At 42.5% G+C, this 16,865-nt stretch overlaps 1 protein-coding gene across 1 annotated transcript; it reads left to right on the top strand.

Moving 5' to 3' along the window:
* The first annotated feature begins 561 nt into the window (after positions 1-561).
* Positions 562-15,554, top strand: LOC109476826 (transitional endoplasmic reticulum ATPase). The gene is made up of 18 exons (XM_019777845.1): positions 562-677; positions 2,673-2,778; positions 3,163-3,294; positions 3,787-3,908; positions 4,752-4,813; positions 5,331-5,461; positions 6,025-6,156; positions 6,612-6,848; positions 7,449-7,584; positions 8,482-8,594; positions 9,209-9,373; positions 9,802-9,924; positions 10,371-10,583; positions 10,944-11,028; positions 11,369-11,592; positions 12,709-12,867; positions 13,382-13,536; positions 14,092-15,554. Exons 1-18 carry the CDS (start codon positions 658-660, stop codon positions 14,186-14,188), a joined length of 2,412 nt encoding a protein of 803 aa, XP_019633404.1. The 5' UTR covers positions 562-657; the 3' UTR covers positions 14,189-15,554.
* Positions 15,555-16,865: the final 1,311 nt, after the last annotated feature.

Below are 16,865 nucleotides of genomic sequence, written 5' to 3' on the forward strand. Positions count from 1 at the left end.
TCAATTCAACTTGTTTTCTGTTTTCTATTCTGTAACTTATCATCGTAGACCAAAAGCTCCTTGAAACAAAAGGCATGGTTTAGGCTATAAATGAAATTAAGGTACATTTGTACTAGTATTATTAATATATCTGGAAAAAAAGTTTAGAAAAACAAGTCAATAGACGTAGTAGTTCAGTCTCATGACTAATAAGCGTGTGACGTCACCAGAAAACAGGGTGTTTTCAACTATTGACAACAAGTTATATTTTTAACGGGATGACGTCATCCTCGACTTGGTCGAGACTGTTCGGTAATATTCGGGAAGTTCCGAAGACACGTGTAATGTATGGACTGTAACACTTTTCCGTAATGGGGGTAAACTTTTTATTGAGCAAGTAAAAGAAGTGTGTTGAATAATAAATTGAACAATTTAACCTATGAGTTTTACTTTAATAAACCTTTACTGGAGAAGTTTTTAAAATTTTATATCAATATATTCCTTTTAAGCTAAAATAAAAACAGTTCGAAGTAAACATACTTTTTGATCATCCACCATCATTCAATGGACGAGACTAGCTAATTTGCATATACCGGCAGCCATATTGAGTTTTGTAGTGCGTAGCCGGGCAGATTTCAACCGAAACTTTTGAGAGAAGAGGACATAAAAAGCTATAAAATGGCAGGACCACAACCAAGGTATGAGCCGTATGATCATCTGTACATATTTAGGACAATATGAAGAATGTAGGTCAGCGGATCTCGGTCAGTTGGCTAGTGTTTCGCCGTTTTTGTTGGTCAGTTCATTATGAACTGAACTGCCGAACATGTGTTTAGATTCGTCGCCCGTTGCGTACATTCGAGTGTTTTTTTCGGCAAAATCGTTGGATTTTGTCGACAACGTAAAAGGTTTCGTCTAGAATGGATATCCAGAATCATATTCTCAAGTGAAGATTTCAAATTTCTGAGGCAAAAACGGTAGAAAACGGTCGTCCTTTGTGAGTCGTGTGGTGACGGTTCAATTTTTGGTCAGCGCCATCTTGGATCAGACGATATTCTTCCCGATCGCGTCAGGTTGTGTGTTTTGGCTAGCAGACGACCCAAATGCCCCTTTGCTGACCAAAATAAGTCTCTGTCAGGTTAAAGCGACATTTTCTGAAGCGACAAAGGGCTTCCTTAGCATTTCAAAGAAAACGGAAGCCAACTTGACCGATAGATCCTTTTGTTCTGTCCATCAAAAAGAACGTGGCACAAAAACCGAAACCAAGTTATGCAATCATGACAAGGGTATTTTCCCTTGTAGCCAAAATATATGCTTACACTCATGGATTTTGGTAGGAATTAAACGACAAGGTAACTTTTGAAGGAAAATTGTTTCTTGTTCTCAGAAATGATAGCGTCTTCTTTTGTTTTCATTCGTCATTGACATCTTCGTCCATATCCGGTCTTACATGTTGGTATGACGTCATGTATCAGCTGATTCGGCAGCGTTCCATTGGTAGAGTGAAGTGGCCCAAAGAAATCTGTGTCATCCAGATTTTCCTTTCCCCAGAAAATGGTGAAATCTTGTGTAAAAATTGTCATGTAGAAGTAGAACCCAATGAATGAATGATTTTGTGTGTCTTCAAGCAAGTTAAAACACTGGACAAATAAGATTCATTTAATTAACAAGTATGATGTAGAAAAATACATCAAAACATACCAACTATCATGACACAACACTTTCTCAAAAGATTGAAGGTGACAAAAACGTCCTTGTTGGAAAAGTGAAAAATAAAGTAGTCTTGCCTTGGTCCAAAAACTGGTGTAATTATACAGAAACAAGGACAAACACCTGAGGGACAAGGTGTTTTTGTAAGCAGGGAAGTTGCAGTTAAAAAATCACCCAATAAATTTCTCTAGTGTAAACTGTTGGGGCTCAAGTCTATTGCAGCGTGTTTTTATAATGTGTGGAGCACAACTTCAGCTAAATCTACCGCCTAGTGCTCCTTTGAGTTTGTTGCAATTTTGATAAAGCCAGCCCTAGTCAGACTGTTGCCAGGGCAGGTATACAGGCTAGCTCCTTGGCTCCAGGGGTAGCCTGGATGCCAGACTGTTCGCAGGACCAGTATACAGGCTAGCTCCTCAGCTCCAGGGCCAACTTGTCCCGAAGGAAATTTTGCCACAGACCCTGAAGAACAGGTGTAACTGGAGACTGACCTCTGTATTGGCCCTAGGAAGGAACAGTGTGGCATCTAGGCCATCCATACTAGTCTAGTCTGTCCTGTATCTAACAGGTCAGACTCTTTAAAGTTTGCATCACAAGATAGCTGACTTATTTGTCATCAAAGTTCATAATTCTGTGTCAGTAGTTACATGTTTAAAGTTCAAGCTTTGGCTCCAACACAAAGAATGGCTGCATGCCCACAAAAAACAGAGAGAGCACTTCTCCAAAAAAAATTTTGTCAAGGAGACCCCTGCTCTAGGTGAGAACAATTCTTTGTGTTGGGCTCACTCACTCAGCTCCGCATGCCCTGGGGGGCATAGTGCCTCAGCATCTGGTCCTCCAGGTCTGTCTGTCTCTGGCTGCCACCCAGGCGGTAGTGATGTCCAGTCCTGGATGTCGGTGGACAGCTGGTCCGTCCAGGTGCGTGCGCCTGTGTTGGACCCAAAGTTTTAACTTGAAACATTACAATTATCTTGTCCCCTCTCCAGCCAAGATGAGCTGTCGACAGCCATCCTGAAACAGAAGTCTAAGCCCAACCGTCTGCTGGTGGAGGAGGCAGTGAATGAAGACAACAGTGTCGTCTCTCTTTCACAGGTAAACATGCCTTGCCTTGTCTTGTTCTGTGCTGCTGTAGATTGTTTCAGTTTATGAGGACTTTATATGTTAAGGACTTTGTAGATGAAACAACTGTAGTAACACCACTCAAATTTGATTTGAAGTGTGTGGTGAAAGGTTTTGAAAATGACTGGTTGTGTAGCTAAAAACCCAGGATACATTGATCTACCTACCTGATGAAAATCACAAAAGTTTGTTTAATTGTTTGTAACATTACAGAGAATCACAGTGATGATTCTAATGATATGCCATATACATGAAGAGTTTCATCAAGTCACAGAAAGAGTCTTTTTATTGGGTATGCCATACCATTTACTTAGCACATGGAAGAAAACATTCTTTTTCCACGTTGAACCAAACCAGGCTAAGATGGACGAGTTGCAGCTGTTCCGAGGAGACACGGTTCTGCTGAAGGGTAAGAAGCGTCGGGAGACGGTCTGCATCGTGCTGTCCGACGACACCTGCCCCAAGGAGAAGATCCGCATCAATCGCGTGGTGAGTTTGTTTGTTTGTTTGTTTGTTTGTTTATTTAATAAAACTTGGCTGCAGTCTGTATTCCTCAAAATTTGCACCTCAAAATGCAGGAAGTAGTGTTGGAGAGCATTACGAATTTCAAAAAGCCCCCCCTTGTGCTTGCGCCTCTCACTGCCGGCCTTGCTGTGCCTACCTGCCTGCCTACATGTATATGCGCAGGCCAGGTACTGGCCCCTTGCTCCCCTCCATCAAGTTCCTCCAGCCAGCTCTATCAAGGGCAATAGTCTCTGCTTCCCTTAGGGTAAGCCCTGTGCCACTCTGAATCTGGTCTTTCCACCTCTTTGGTGTTCTTCCCCAGGGTCTAGGCTTCGCTGTGCATAGCATACAGTTAAAAAATTTGACACCCAACAAAAAATTCCTAGCTAAAAGCCTGCCTCCAATTAATGACAACACAACCACTACCCTTCCTGTAGTATTGTTACATATATTATGAACTACACACATTATTTCCAGGTGAGGAACAACCTGCGTGTGCGTCTGGGAGACGTGGTCAGCGTACAGGCCTGTCCTGATGTCAAGTACGGAAAGAGGATCCATGTGCTGCCTATTGATGACTCTGTGGAGGGCATCACTGGGTAAGTTGTCTCTTTATTCTGTTGTCATAAAAATGTGAAAAACAAAAGCATGAAAATTTGTGTAGGAGAGTCGAAGTTGAACTTGGGAGCGTACAGGCCTGTCCCGACGTCAAGTACGGCAAGAGGATCCACGTCCTGCCTATTGATGACTCCGTGGAGGGTATTACAGGGTAAGTTGTTCTTGTTCTGGAAAAGTTACTGTGCAACATCCCTCTGTTAGGGTAAGACACACGGGGGAGTGCGCTGCACCCTAATATTGTTTCCTCAGGTGCAAGAATACAGCTTCCTTGAAGGTGTAAGGCTCTGAGATTTCTGTTATGACCTGAGGAAGCCTGTTCCAATCCCTGAGTGACTGTTTGAGGGAAATAGGAGTAACTGTAGCTGATTTGCTTGTCTTTCCATATTAGTGGTTTCTCAATTCAAACATGCTTTCTATTTCTTTCCAATTTATACAGACAGCTTTTAGTACATGTTATGTCCCCTCCATTCCTTACCCAGCACTTGGGAACTGCACCATTTGCTGCATTTATGTGGAGGAAAATGGAAACTCTGCTGTTACTATGGTGATGACGCCTCACAGCGTGATGGCTAAAGTAGCAGCAGAGAACATACACATACAATAATGACCCTAAGGATGAAACAATGATGCTCCCCCCACCTCCATCATACTGATTGCCAAAATAAATTTTTCAGCTGAATATTTTTCCTCATGTTTTAAATTTTAAGTAAGATTATCTCCCAGGAAATGGGCTCAAAATGCTCAAATGTCAGCAGGGATGTGTGCCACCTTTTTATCAATAGTATACTATCATCCAACTCATGATCCATGTATTTTCTGTGCAGGAACCTGTTTGAAGTGTACCTGAAGCCCTACTTCCTAGAGGCTTACAGACCTGTGCACAAAGGTAAGGATCTAACATTTAATTAGAAACTTGAAAAAAGCATAATTTGAGTTTCCTTTTGATTTATTTTATGTTGTCAATTTAGGATTGACTGGAGATATTATACTTAACAGGGAAGCTTGCTCCTTTGATAATTTGAACCATGATGGAAGTACAAACAGACAGAGAAACAGATATTTACAGATGGACAGGCATAAAAACCAAAAACAACACACCACTCCCTTGGGTTGAACTAAGGACCCAAACTGTATCTGTATAGCCAGTATAACTGCCCTTCAGCATAACACACCAGCTTTCCAGGCATGTGGCTCGGCAACAGCCAGCTACATTGTACCTAACAACCTGTTACACCCAATCTTTGCACTTTTAATTGCAGGAGTTGTTTAAAGCTTTCTAGTGATGATGCCCCAACTGTGTTTGGTGGCAACAAGTTCCACTCTACGATAGTTCTTGAAAGTAAAGTTTTTGAAGATTCTCAATATGAGAAGGACACAAACTGACTCCCCTCTCTGGTTCCTAGGTGATACATTCCTGGTCCGTGCGGCCATGCGACCTGTGGACTTCAAGGTTGTGGAGACGGACCCGTCCCCGTACTGTATCGTGGCTCCCGACACCGTCATCCACTGTGAGGGAGAGCCCATCAAGAGAGAGGTAGGGCAGGTTGTACCATTAGACATGGGGGGGGGGTTGTAATGTGGTTTGACGCTGTCATCCACTGTGAGGGAGAGCCCATCAAGAGAGAGGTAGGGCAGCTCATACCATCAGGGGCAGGGGGGGGGGTTGTTTAAACGGTGGTTTGTACAAGAGTTGAGCATCCAATGCCATAGTATTGAATAGTGGTTCATCATCAAAACACAAGGAAATGTCATTTTTTATATTTCAAATTTCAAAAGCTGAAGAAACCACATTTTTAGCAAATCTAAAGAGTCTCAGAAAGTCAATAAGCATCTCTGCTCCATCTTTTCTTCAAACACATGGCTAACACAGAAATACTGTAGGCCCTGCATAAAACTAACAGAGAATATGTTGCAGTTGCCTTTTAATTCTGGCCATCAGACATAAATTTAGACAAGTGTCTGGTCACAAATTGATCAGCATTGCTGAAATGCCATTTAACATGCTTGCCGCTAACACTGGTCTCCTACAAGTACAAGACCCTTTCTTACATAACTCAAGATTGAGTTTCGTGACATGAAACCTTTTTCTGCCCCTAGGATGAGGAAGAGGCTCTGAATGAGGTTGGTTATGACGACATTGGGGGAGTCCGTAAACAGCTGGCTCAGATCAAGGAGATGGTGGAGCTCCCCCTCAGACACCCTGCACTCTTCAAGGCTATCGGAGTCAAGGTGAGGTGGAGAAAGCAGGGCTCAAAATACTGGGTGCATGTGCACCAAAATAAGAGAAGTAAGATAGGAAAACTTGTTGGTAAAGTGTTGGAAAGACACTGAGGATTTTTAAGATCTTGTTGACATTAGAACAGAGCATCTCTGTAACTTTTGTTAAATGAAGTTTAAAGAACATTTCTGTACATTCATTAATGAGCTATAGGAAGACAAAGGCTAGCAGTTTCATAGTGCATTTGTATCACTTACTGTTGTAAAAAGCCCAAATATCTTCAGAGTAATACCAGTAGAGTCAGGAAACTCAATCCAGATATTCTTCGAAGAGTGGTGTAGGTCTATTCTTGAAGACATTTTTTTAAACCTTTAGCATGCTAGGTTAGCCATTTTGTATTGTCTATGAGAGATTCAACAGCAGCAAGAAGGTTAAACAATTTTTTTAACAAACCCTCCCTCCCCAGCCTCCCCGTGGAATCCTCCTGTACGGCCCGCCCGGTGTGGGGAAGACTCTGATTGCCCGAGCCGTGGCCAATGAGACGGGAGCTTTCTTCTTCCTCATCAACGGTCCAGAGATCATGAGCAAACTCGCTGGAGAGTCGGAGAGTAACCTGCGCAAGGCTTTCGAGGAGGCTGAGAAGAACGCTCCGGCGATCATCTTTATTGATGAGATTGATGCCATCGCTCCTAAGAGAGATAAGGTTGGTAATGTTTCCTCTTATTACAAAAGCACAAGAAGACATACATAAACAAGTAGATATTTATTAGTGAGAGTAACCTGCGCAAAGCTTTTGAGGAGGCTGAGAAAAACGCCCCGGCGATCATCTTCATCGATGAGATTGACGCCATCGCTCCTAAGAGAGACAAGGTACTGACTAACTTACTTATCGTCTTCATCTTTAAGAAGACATAAGGCTATGACTTTTTCCTTCCATAGCCAGGATAAGGTAACACATGGAAAACTCTCCCTGCTGTGATTAAATTAGCTGGTATGAAGAAAGTTTGACTAGTATTAGTAACATTTGTAAGAAATATTTTCAAGTCTTCCAATTCCCAGGCTATGAATTGTCTTGGATTCCTTAGGTTTCTGTATTTTGATTATGACTATTGTAATGTATCATGTATGACTGTTATTTTGTGGCCACTGTGTCTCTTAGGTGGTTTTATATATCAATGTGAGGACCACAGGAAGAATAGCTGAAGTGTGAAGCTATTTGTAGAGCCAGGTAAAGGCAAAAGATGGTAAAAGAGAGAACTTAAAGCCACTGAGCAGAAATTAATCAGAACATCTTTCTCCGCAGACCCACGGAGAGGTTGAGCGCCGAATCGTGTCCCAGCTGCTGACCCTGATGGACGGACTGAAGCAGCGCGCTCACGTGGTCGTCATGGCAGCCACTAACAGACCCAACTCCATCGACGCTGCACTCAGGCGCTTCGGTGAGCAACCCTGCCCTTAATGTCCTGTATGTAATGTGTATAGTCAGGGGGTTTCCCTGGTACAATGAACCTGTAGATACTGTACATGGTAGAAGCAGCGCGCTCACGTGGTCATCATGGCAGCCACTAACAGACCCAACTCCATCGATGCTGCGCTCAGGCGCTTCGGTGAGCAATAGATTCTGTATCTCTATAGCCAGTATAACCGCCCATCAGAGTAACATACCAGCTTCACAGGCACGTGGCGTTTTGTTACGCCTAACCTTTGAATATCTAACTCGAAAAATTGTTTAAAGCTATCTAATGATAATGCCCCTACTGTACTTGGTGACAGAGAGTTCCACTCTGCGATAGTTCTAGGAAAGAATAAGTTATTGAACATCTGAATCCTTGCCTTGGTTGATTTAGCTTCTGGACCAAGAGGTTAGGAGTTCAAATCCTTGCTGTTTTTGGTCACCCGACATGCAAGCTTCTGTAAAGTGTTGTAGTCTTAGGACGAGTGTTAAGCTGTGGTCCACTGTTCATTGTACTAGTCTAAAAGTTATGTCCCCTCCATTCCTTACCCAGCACTTGGGAACTGCACCATTTGCTGCATTTATGTGGAGGGAAAGAAAGACTCTGCTGTTACCATGACTTTATCACTTCTTGGTGTTATTGCTCAAGTAATAGCAGTGAACATATGAACATATGAGCATGGGACATTTGATAGGGTGTCTCTGTACTAATAGTTCCTGCGTGCTTGACTGTAGGTACAATCTGTGCTGAAACAACATTGCACAATCAGCTACAAAAAAAGCATTTACATTCAGCCCACTTGGCCATAGGGCTATAGCTTTAACATGACACAAAACTTAACACAAAAGTTCTCTAAAATATTATTTTTTCTTTGTTGTCCAGGGCGTTTTGACCGTGAGGTTGACATCGGGATCCCGGACGCCACCGGCCGACTGGAGATTCTGCAGATCCACACCAAGAACATGAAGCTGGCCGATGATGTGGACCTCGAACAGGTCAGTTCTTCTTCTCTGGATTTGTGACAAGTACGTTCTGTGTTGGTTAGTTGCTATTCTGTCCATTAAAAATATCCTATAGTGTCACACAAGGTGGGTTGGCTTCTTGCTAAATCACGTTTCTGTGCAGCCCTGTTTTTGTAAATAAAGAAGATTAGAACAGGATGAAGCTTTAAGGGATAAGATTCTTAATTGTCAGGGTTCTCACAATGATTTTTTTCACAGCGTAGTTGGGACCTAGTACAGTAAAGCCGCATGATGAGGTGTGAGTATTGTAGGGCATCCCTCTGAAACACCATGTAGAGTTTATATCTTTGTTATAGCTCTACTTTAGAAGCTAAGAGACATTTTTTTAAAATCTGTCACCAACACAAAATGCCCTTACACTGATTGAAACAGTTTAGGGGGCAAAAACACAGCATAGGGACCCCCTACACTCAACTGCACTGAGAACCCTACTGGTGTCACAGTTGTAAAGATATTTTGTGATTCTTTCCCAGGTTGCGTCTGAGACCCATGGCCACGTAGGTTCTGACCTGGCTGCCCTGTGCTCAGTGACATGTGTACATGTATGTGTGTTTATGTGCTGACTCGTGTGTGTGTTTTTGCCCCAGGTTGCGTCTGAGACCCATGGCCACGTAGGTTCTGACCTGGCTGCCCTGTGCTCTGAAGCCGCCCTGCAGCAGATCAGAGAGAAGATGGACCTGATCGACCTGGAGGATGAGAACATCGACGCTGAGGTCCTGGACTCTCTGGCTGTTACCATGGAGAACTTCAGGGTAAGGTTAAATTAAAGTATCATCACAAAATATACTGGGCCTGCACAAAATCTTTTTTCTATTTTTAATGGTTTTCATTGGATGTTTGGTCAACGTTGCCTCAGAAATTTGCTGTTGCAGACAATACCTTTTCTGACACAACATTCCAAAACTATAGACAGAATGTCATCCTTAACTACACGAATACAACCTTGAACGAAACGTTCTGCTGACGTGCTATGCTACTTCAGTGACACTGTTAATAGTGATTAATTTGTGGTATCTGTTGAACAGTATGCTGTAGGCCAGAGCAACCTCAGAGATTTAGACACTCTACCATAAACCTTCTCCTTCCTGCTTAACTCTGTAACCAGTACTGCAATAGAGGATTAGTAGTCTAATGGCAACTTTAGTGTACTAATATTTAATTTGTCCTGTCTTTCCTGCAGTATGCCCTGGGCCAGAGCAACCCCAGCGCCCTGCGAGAGACGGTGGTGGAGGTTCCCAACACGACATGGGAGGACGTCGGCGGGCTGGACAACGTCAAGAAGGAGCTGCAAGAACTCGTGCAGGTCAGTCCCATGGATTTATGTTGTTTGCAGTCATAACTTAAATGAAAGGATAGATTTACTTCAAAAGAGATTCTGCTCAAGTGGGTGATATCTGTTAAATTTCTGTTAAATGGACATAGCATTCTCAAGATTTGCATGGTTAAGAGAGCTACCATGGAGGCCCAAATTCAACCACATTTAACTTAGGATAGGACCTGAAATCTAGAGTAAACATGTAGCTTTTTAGGACAACGTTCACAAACAAGCAAAGCAATCTTGTTGACATTCAACTTTGTGTTACAGTACTGTTACTAGTGTTGTACATTGATTAGTGTGACATCTTTGCTTTGGCTTCCACAGGTCCCTCTGAAACAATACTGGACTTAGTGAAATTATTACTTGTTCCTATTTCCTGTTCCTATTTCCTGAAGAGAACTTTTCTAATTACAAATGTTTCCTGTTTCCAGTACCCCGTGGAGCATCCCGACAAGTTCCTGAAGTTTGGCATGACTCCGTCGCGAGGCGTTCTGTTCTACGGACCTCCTGGCTGCGGTAAGACCCTGCTGGCCAAGGCCATCGCCAACGAGTGCCAGGCCAACTTCATCTCCATCAAGGGGCCCGAGCTGCTCACCATGTGGTTTGGAGAGTCGGAGGCCAACGTCAGGGATGTGTTCGACAAGGTGGGGCACTCCTTGGGTTCTTTTTCATGAATGAATTTGCACTTGAATGAATGGTTTATTGTAATCATACATTACAGCTAGGGAATGGCTCAAAATACTATCTTATGTTTTCTGGCAATGTTTGATTGACATACTAAGTTGTATCTGTTTAATTTGCCAAATTACAAATCAATCATAAAATGTTTTCTACAATATGTCAATATGTACCTCCCTTCAGTAGTCCTTCAACAACCCTGGCATTACATTTTGATCATATGAAAAACATAGTTGCTTATCATAGTAATACAATGATCTATAATATACCAGGGTGTTGTTTTTGAGAATCAAAAGTGTTGAGCAATGTTGTTTTTTTCCTTCCAGGCCAGACAGGCAGCTCCCTGTGTTCTATTCTTTGATGAGTTGGATTCCATCGCCAAGTCTCGAGGCGGCAATGTGGGAGACGGAGGTGTGTATTACCCTTCCTGGACTTGCCTCAGACAACAGTTTTGTGCCAATATATTAAGAATACTATCAACAACTAATACCTAGATATAAGTGTGGCAGGGAAACAATTAGGTATTACCAAAGACTGTCAGCTTGTATTCAAAATCATGCTTTACCCAAGACTATGCTCAGGAACAGTTCTGGATAGTATCCAAACCTTTGCCTGGAGCAAATCTATGTTCTTGAATACGTGGAATCTACCTGTGCCTGATCCTAACCCTAACCCATCCAGGCATAGAACTAGTTCTGGATATACCTGTTTTGGTCCATGACCAACCTGCATTTCCCTCTGAACCTACTAGGTGGCGCAGCAGACCGTGTGATTAACCAGGTCCTGACTGAAATGGACGGCATGACGGACAAGAAGAACGTGTTTATCATCGGCGCGACGAACCGTCCGGACATCATCGACCCGGCCATCCTGCGCCCGGGCCGTCTGGACCAGCTGATCTACATCCCTCTTCCCGACGAGCCCTCGCGCATCTCTATCCTCAAGGCCAACCTCCGCAAGTCACCCGTCGCTAAGGTAAGGAGCAGCATGTTTGTATCTATGAATGGGGTATGATCTCTAAAGGTAAAAATAGTCAAAGATTTGTCAGAAAGATGACGGCTGAGACTGTTTACCGGTTTCATCAGAAATCAATCTGAAATCGAAAAGGTAAAAGTTTGCCAATTTTCAGGTCTTGGCTCAAAACTTGAGCATTCAAGATTGGAAAAGAGACTCTTCAAGTTTTGTTGTAAGTTGGCCTTGGCCAAAAGAAATGATTAATGCCTGTATCAAAGACGACTAAGAGTTTTCATGACTGAAAATTCTCACCTCAGTCCTGCAATTTGCTGACAGAAAAAGTTCTGAGATTGCAGAAAAAGTTAACTTGCAATTTTGCAGGCTAGAATTTAGTAGAAATCAGGCTTATCTAGGTTTACTGTATAACATCTCTCCACCCTAAGCTGCTTCAGAATTCATTCGTCTATGAACTTGTCCCTAGGATGTTGACCTGGGTTACCTTGCTAAGGTTACCCGTGGGTTCAGCGGTGCAGATCTGACTGAGATCTGCCCTGTTTGGGCTCATATTTATTTGTTTGTTTGTTTATTCCTCTGTAGGATGTTGACCTGGGTTACCTGGCTAAGGTGCCCCATGGGTTCAGTGGTGCAGATCTGACGGAGATCTGTCAGCGCGCCTGCAAACTGGCTCTTATTTATTTATTTATTTGTTTGTTCCTCTGTAGGATGTTGACCTGGGTTACCTGGCTAAGGTGACCCATGGGTTCAGTGGTGCAGATCTGACGGAGATCTGTCAGCGTGCCTGCAAACTGGCTCTTATTTATTTATATATTTGTTTGTTTATTCCTCTGTAGGATGTTGACCTGGGCTACCTGGCTAAGGTGACCCATGGGTTCAGCGGTGCAGATCTGACGGAGATCTGTCAGCGCGCCTGCAAACTGGCTCTTATTTATTTATTTGTTTGTTTATTCCTCTGTAGGATGTTGACCTGGGCTACCTGGCTAAGGTGACCCATGGGTTCAGTGGTGCAGATCTGACAGAGATCTGTCAGCGCGCCTGCAAACTGGCGATCCGGGAAGCCATCGAAGATCTGACATGTTTTGGCTTCTTATTTATGTTTGTTTGTTTGTTCCTCTGTAGGATGTTGACCTGGGCTACCTGGCTAAGGTGACCCATGGGTTCAGTGGTGCAGATCTGACGGAGATCTGTCAGCGCGCCTGCAAACTGGCGATCCGGGAAGCCATCGAAGAGGAGATCAGGAACGAGAAGGCCAGGAAGGACAACCCAGATCTCGACATGGTGAGCTGGGCTTCTTGTTTAGTTTTGCATAACTGCCTTAAGGTGTGACACCAGTTTTGTACAAGCTGCATAGCAATAGGCTACAAGGATACAGCAATTGTTGACAACCCAGATCTTGACATGGTGAGAAGGGCCGTAACAGCAATCTATGGTTTCATTTACACTTTTTGGCGTATGCTTGCATTCTCTGTATGCTTTTCTAGTGTTAAATCTGTTATACTGAGGTGTAGTGGTTTTAGGAAGGACAACCCAAATCTCAACATGTAAAGCAGGGCTGTTTCAAATTTAAGAAGTAATTTCCAAATGTTCCAAACTTTCAATGTTTTTCTTGGATATACAGCAAACTTTTACAGCAGTATATATCTGTATTTTGTTCTCTTTTAATATTATTTCCTTCTTGAAGAATATGTTAAGCAACAAAAATCATGTTGCTTTGAGACAGTATAACACTGCATAAAGCATTATCTAAAGTGTCACAAGCAGTTTCTGATGCAATACCGTTTGCGTTCGCTAGGAGGACGATTACGACCCCGTGCCGGAGATCCGCAGGGACCACTTTGAGGAGTCGATGAAGTTTGCGCGCAGATCGGTGTCGGATAACGACATCCGGAAGTATGAGATGTTCGCACAGACGCTGCAGCAGAGCAGAGGCTTCGGCGGAAACTTCAGGTGCGTTGGTTTGCTATGTTGACTCCCTGCAAAGGTAAACATATTGTTTTTGCTCTGTTTCTTCTTTTAAACAGGATGGCTGTCACCACAGTCATTTGTGCTGTAGTAGACACTCTGTAGCAATGTAGGAAAGTTATGTAGCAATGGCAGGATAGTTGAAGGGGCTGGTCACCATGAATGTGTTTGAGAATAAACAGAGCAATAGTTTGCCTAGAGATGCGAAGTGAAGACCAGTACTACTAGCCAAGTGCTGCCAACCCCTGTGGCAGGGACACCAGCAGCAGAATAATCAAGTCTTGGATAGTGAGTGCGAGTGAGACCATGTAATGGTAAACATTTGCTTTGCAAATGATCCCTTCCTAGTTTGTTTGAGCCTTTGTTTACTTTGATCACATCATTTAGCAAGTTGCAGGTCAGAGGGGCTGCTCAAGAATAAACAGAGCAGTAGTTAACCTATGATGGTAAACATTATGCCTTTCTTGTTTGTTTGAGCCTTTGAGATATACTCACATACTGCCACAACACGATAAGAACTCTCCCCTTTCTTCCCCCCAGGTTCCCCGGCCAGGCTGGCCCCAGCGGCAGCCAGGGCAGCGGTGGCACCGGTGGAGACAACCTGTATGAGGAGGGCGACGACGATCTGTACAGTTAGACTCTTCCCACCATCCTTCACTCCCCCACCCCCTACAGCAGCAGCCAGCTTACCGTATCTGCTCAAATAAACGCAGACTTACACTTACTGTAAATTTGTGAAACGTTTGCGGCCTTTTTTCTCCAATAAATGCAGACCAACACTTGCTGTAAATCGTGAAATATTCGCGGCAGTGTTATTTTTGCAGCAACCCTTTTTGGCCAAATCATAACAAACACCGCAAACATATGTTTTGTATTTGTACTGTACTATTGAATTGCACAGTACAATATGCAAACTTAAGAAACACCTTGAAAACCTCTTTTTTTTGCCTTATACTGCAAAATAAAACCTTTGCAAAAGTAAATGTATTTACAGAAATACTGGGGGAAGAATTTTCTCTTTCGCAGCAGTGCTAGTATAACAGGCATGGGTTGAATCTAAACAAGGTTTTGAAAACCTCCTTGATCTAAACCTGTGTATAAACTCCCATATCCACTTCTTGACTGCAAAGACAATATTTTTGGGTGCGCTGTTATTCGAGTGCATACGGTAACCATCCTCTACTTTCAACAAAGAACAAGAAGAGAGCTTCCTCCATGAAAGAAACTGCTTTTTCCTGTCAGTTTCTTGCTATCGAAACATTCATCTGGGTTGTTTTTGGGGTAGAGAAACCAAATCTCTCTCTTAAAAACTTAAACTCAACCAGGACCCTCATTTCCTCCTTTGAACAGTCACATTTAACCAAAACCAAACAGAATTAAGTTCAGAGGATGTTGTAAGTACTATAGTAGCTGCTGGCTTGCACTTCATAACCTATGGTGGGGAAAAACTTGGTTCTGAAATAGACAACATAATGGGAAAATGGTACCGGGGAAGTCATTGGATTGTAGCAAGTTTTGCACCAGACATGTACTGAGTATATTGTTGAGGGGAATTGTATTTGTAGCAAGGATTTAAGTATTTAAAGAATGAGTATGTAGTTTACAATTTAATGGGTAAAGATCTGTGATTAGAATTGTGATGAAATAATAATAAAACTGCTTCTTCAAGTTATTATTATACATTTGTTTCTGAGAGCAGAATTAAACTTGGAATATGAAAAATACAATTCTATGTGATGTTATTAGTGCACTATGTACTTTCCGTTCGTCTTTTTCTTGTCAAACTATTAGAATAAGAAAAATGAAGCATATCTCATTTCATATGGAATAGTAGGTAATATGTGAATGATTTGTGGATTTCTACTGTTGGATTCTTCTGTATGTAGCGAAATTTGGCTACAGTCACTGTCTCCATTCTGTTGTTACAACCCTGTGAAGAGTTACTATCGCCTTATATGTATAATACTATGGACGTTCTTATTAGATGCTTGAAATGTACCAAACCAACTGTGTGTGTATCTTTATGTTTCGGGAGTATTGTTTTGGGTGGCCGTGATGTGGGTTTGTACTCTCCAAGCAGAGGTTGTGGGGGAATGATCGTTAGCTTTTTACATATGGCCGTTTTTTTTTTTTGTCGCTACCCCCATTGGTTGCTGGCAACCTTCTCTGGCTAATGGATACTGCCTGGCCAATTTGATACTGTCTTTTTGCCACCGAGAGGGATCTGCTTGGAGATTAGTGGGTTCATGTATCTGTCTAGACAGACCAGGTTGACAGCACATGGGTGGGGGAAGATTGACAGGCAGAATGATGTCAGGTCAATCGGGAAATGGTGAGCATGAGAGTAGGTTGACAGCACTTGGGTGGGAAGATTGACCGGCATTGTATTTGCACTACTGATGTTTCAGGGAACGTATGGTAAGTTGCAGTCACCTTTTAAAGTTTTGGGTCTTAAGTCTTTCTCGTTCTTTCGCCCACGCACTAGATTGAAAAAAAGTTCTAAGACTAATTTTTGAGACAATATTAAGTCTGCATGCAGTAGTAAGATTGGTGAAGTTTTCATCAAATGACTAGCTAGGGTGATGTTATGACAGACGAATTGTTTTTTTCTCACTCCGCCTTAGACAGGAGTAAGATCAAGAGTTAACATCTGAGAAACAATCTTACAAACTTCCTTAAGGTAAGCCGAGTTCTTCAAATTTGTAGGAAGTTGGTTTACACCAAAAGTAGTATATTTCCGTAACAGAAGAAACTTGTATGTACTTAAAGGGAAGAAGTTAGGAGAGGGAAATTTTGGAGTTTAAAGCAAGTGTGAAAACATCTGGATTGTTAGCGTGCACACATTGTATGTTGCGCTCGCCTAGTTTTACCAAAAAAGGCGAAAATATATTTTGTCTGTAAAATGTAAAAGAATAGTTACTAGTATTTTGCAGACGAAAACGGGCATTAAACATTCATTTATCCATTCATGTCAGCAGCCAATGCTGAAAGTACAGATAGTGAACGTGAACATCATAGTTACACAACTGATCAAACGCCCACTTTCTCATCAACTATCCAACAGAGAAGCAGACAATCAAGCTTTCTCATTTTCCTGCGCCTTCACAGGTGAAATGTTACAGCAGAAGCCACGCATTCTCCCAGACATAGTCGCAGCTGTGCTTTGTAAAGGTATGTGTCGGTTCTAAACATTCCTGTCCATGAATTTAAACCATTCTTGCTTCTAGTTCTGGCATGATTAGATATTATTCACGTTTAGATGTTTTTTTTCGTGGGTTTAGCTTGTACGTTCGTCATCAATTTTCATGCACAGA

The sequence above is a fragment of the Branchiostoma belcheri genome, unplaced genomic scaffold (genome assembly GCF_001625305.1).
Source record: "Branchiostoma belcheri isolate BF01 breed outbred unplaced genomic scaffold, Haploidv18h27 scaffold390, whole genome shotgun sequence".
NCBI classification, from domain to species: Eukaryota; Metazoa; Chordata; class Leptocardii; order Amphioxiformes; family Branchiostomatidae; genus Branchiostoma; species Branchiostoma belcheri.

Coding starts and splice junctions, on each gene's coding strand:
- LOC109476826 (XM_019777845.1), top strand. CDS start 658: ATGGCAGGACCACAACCAAG. Junction 678..2,672: donor ATGGCAGGACCACAACCAAG/GTATGAGCCGTA, acceptor TCCCCTCTCCAG/CCAAGATGAGCTGTCGACAG. Junction 12,868..13,381: donor ACAACCCAGATCTCGACATG/GTGAGCTGGGCT, acceptor TGCGTTCGCTAG/GAGGACGATTACGACCCCGT.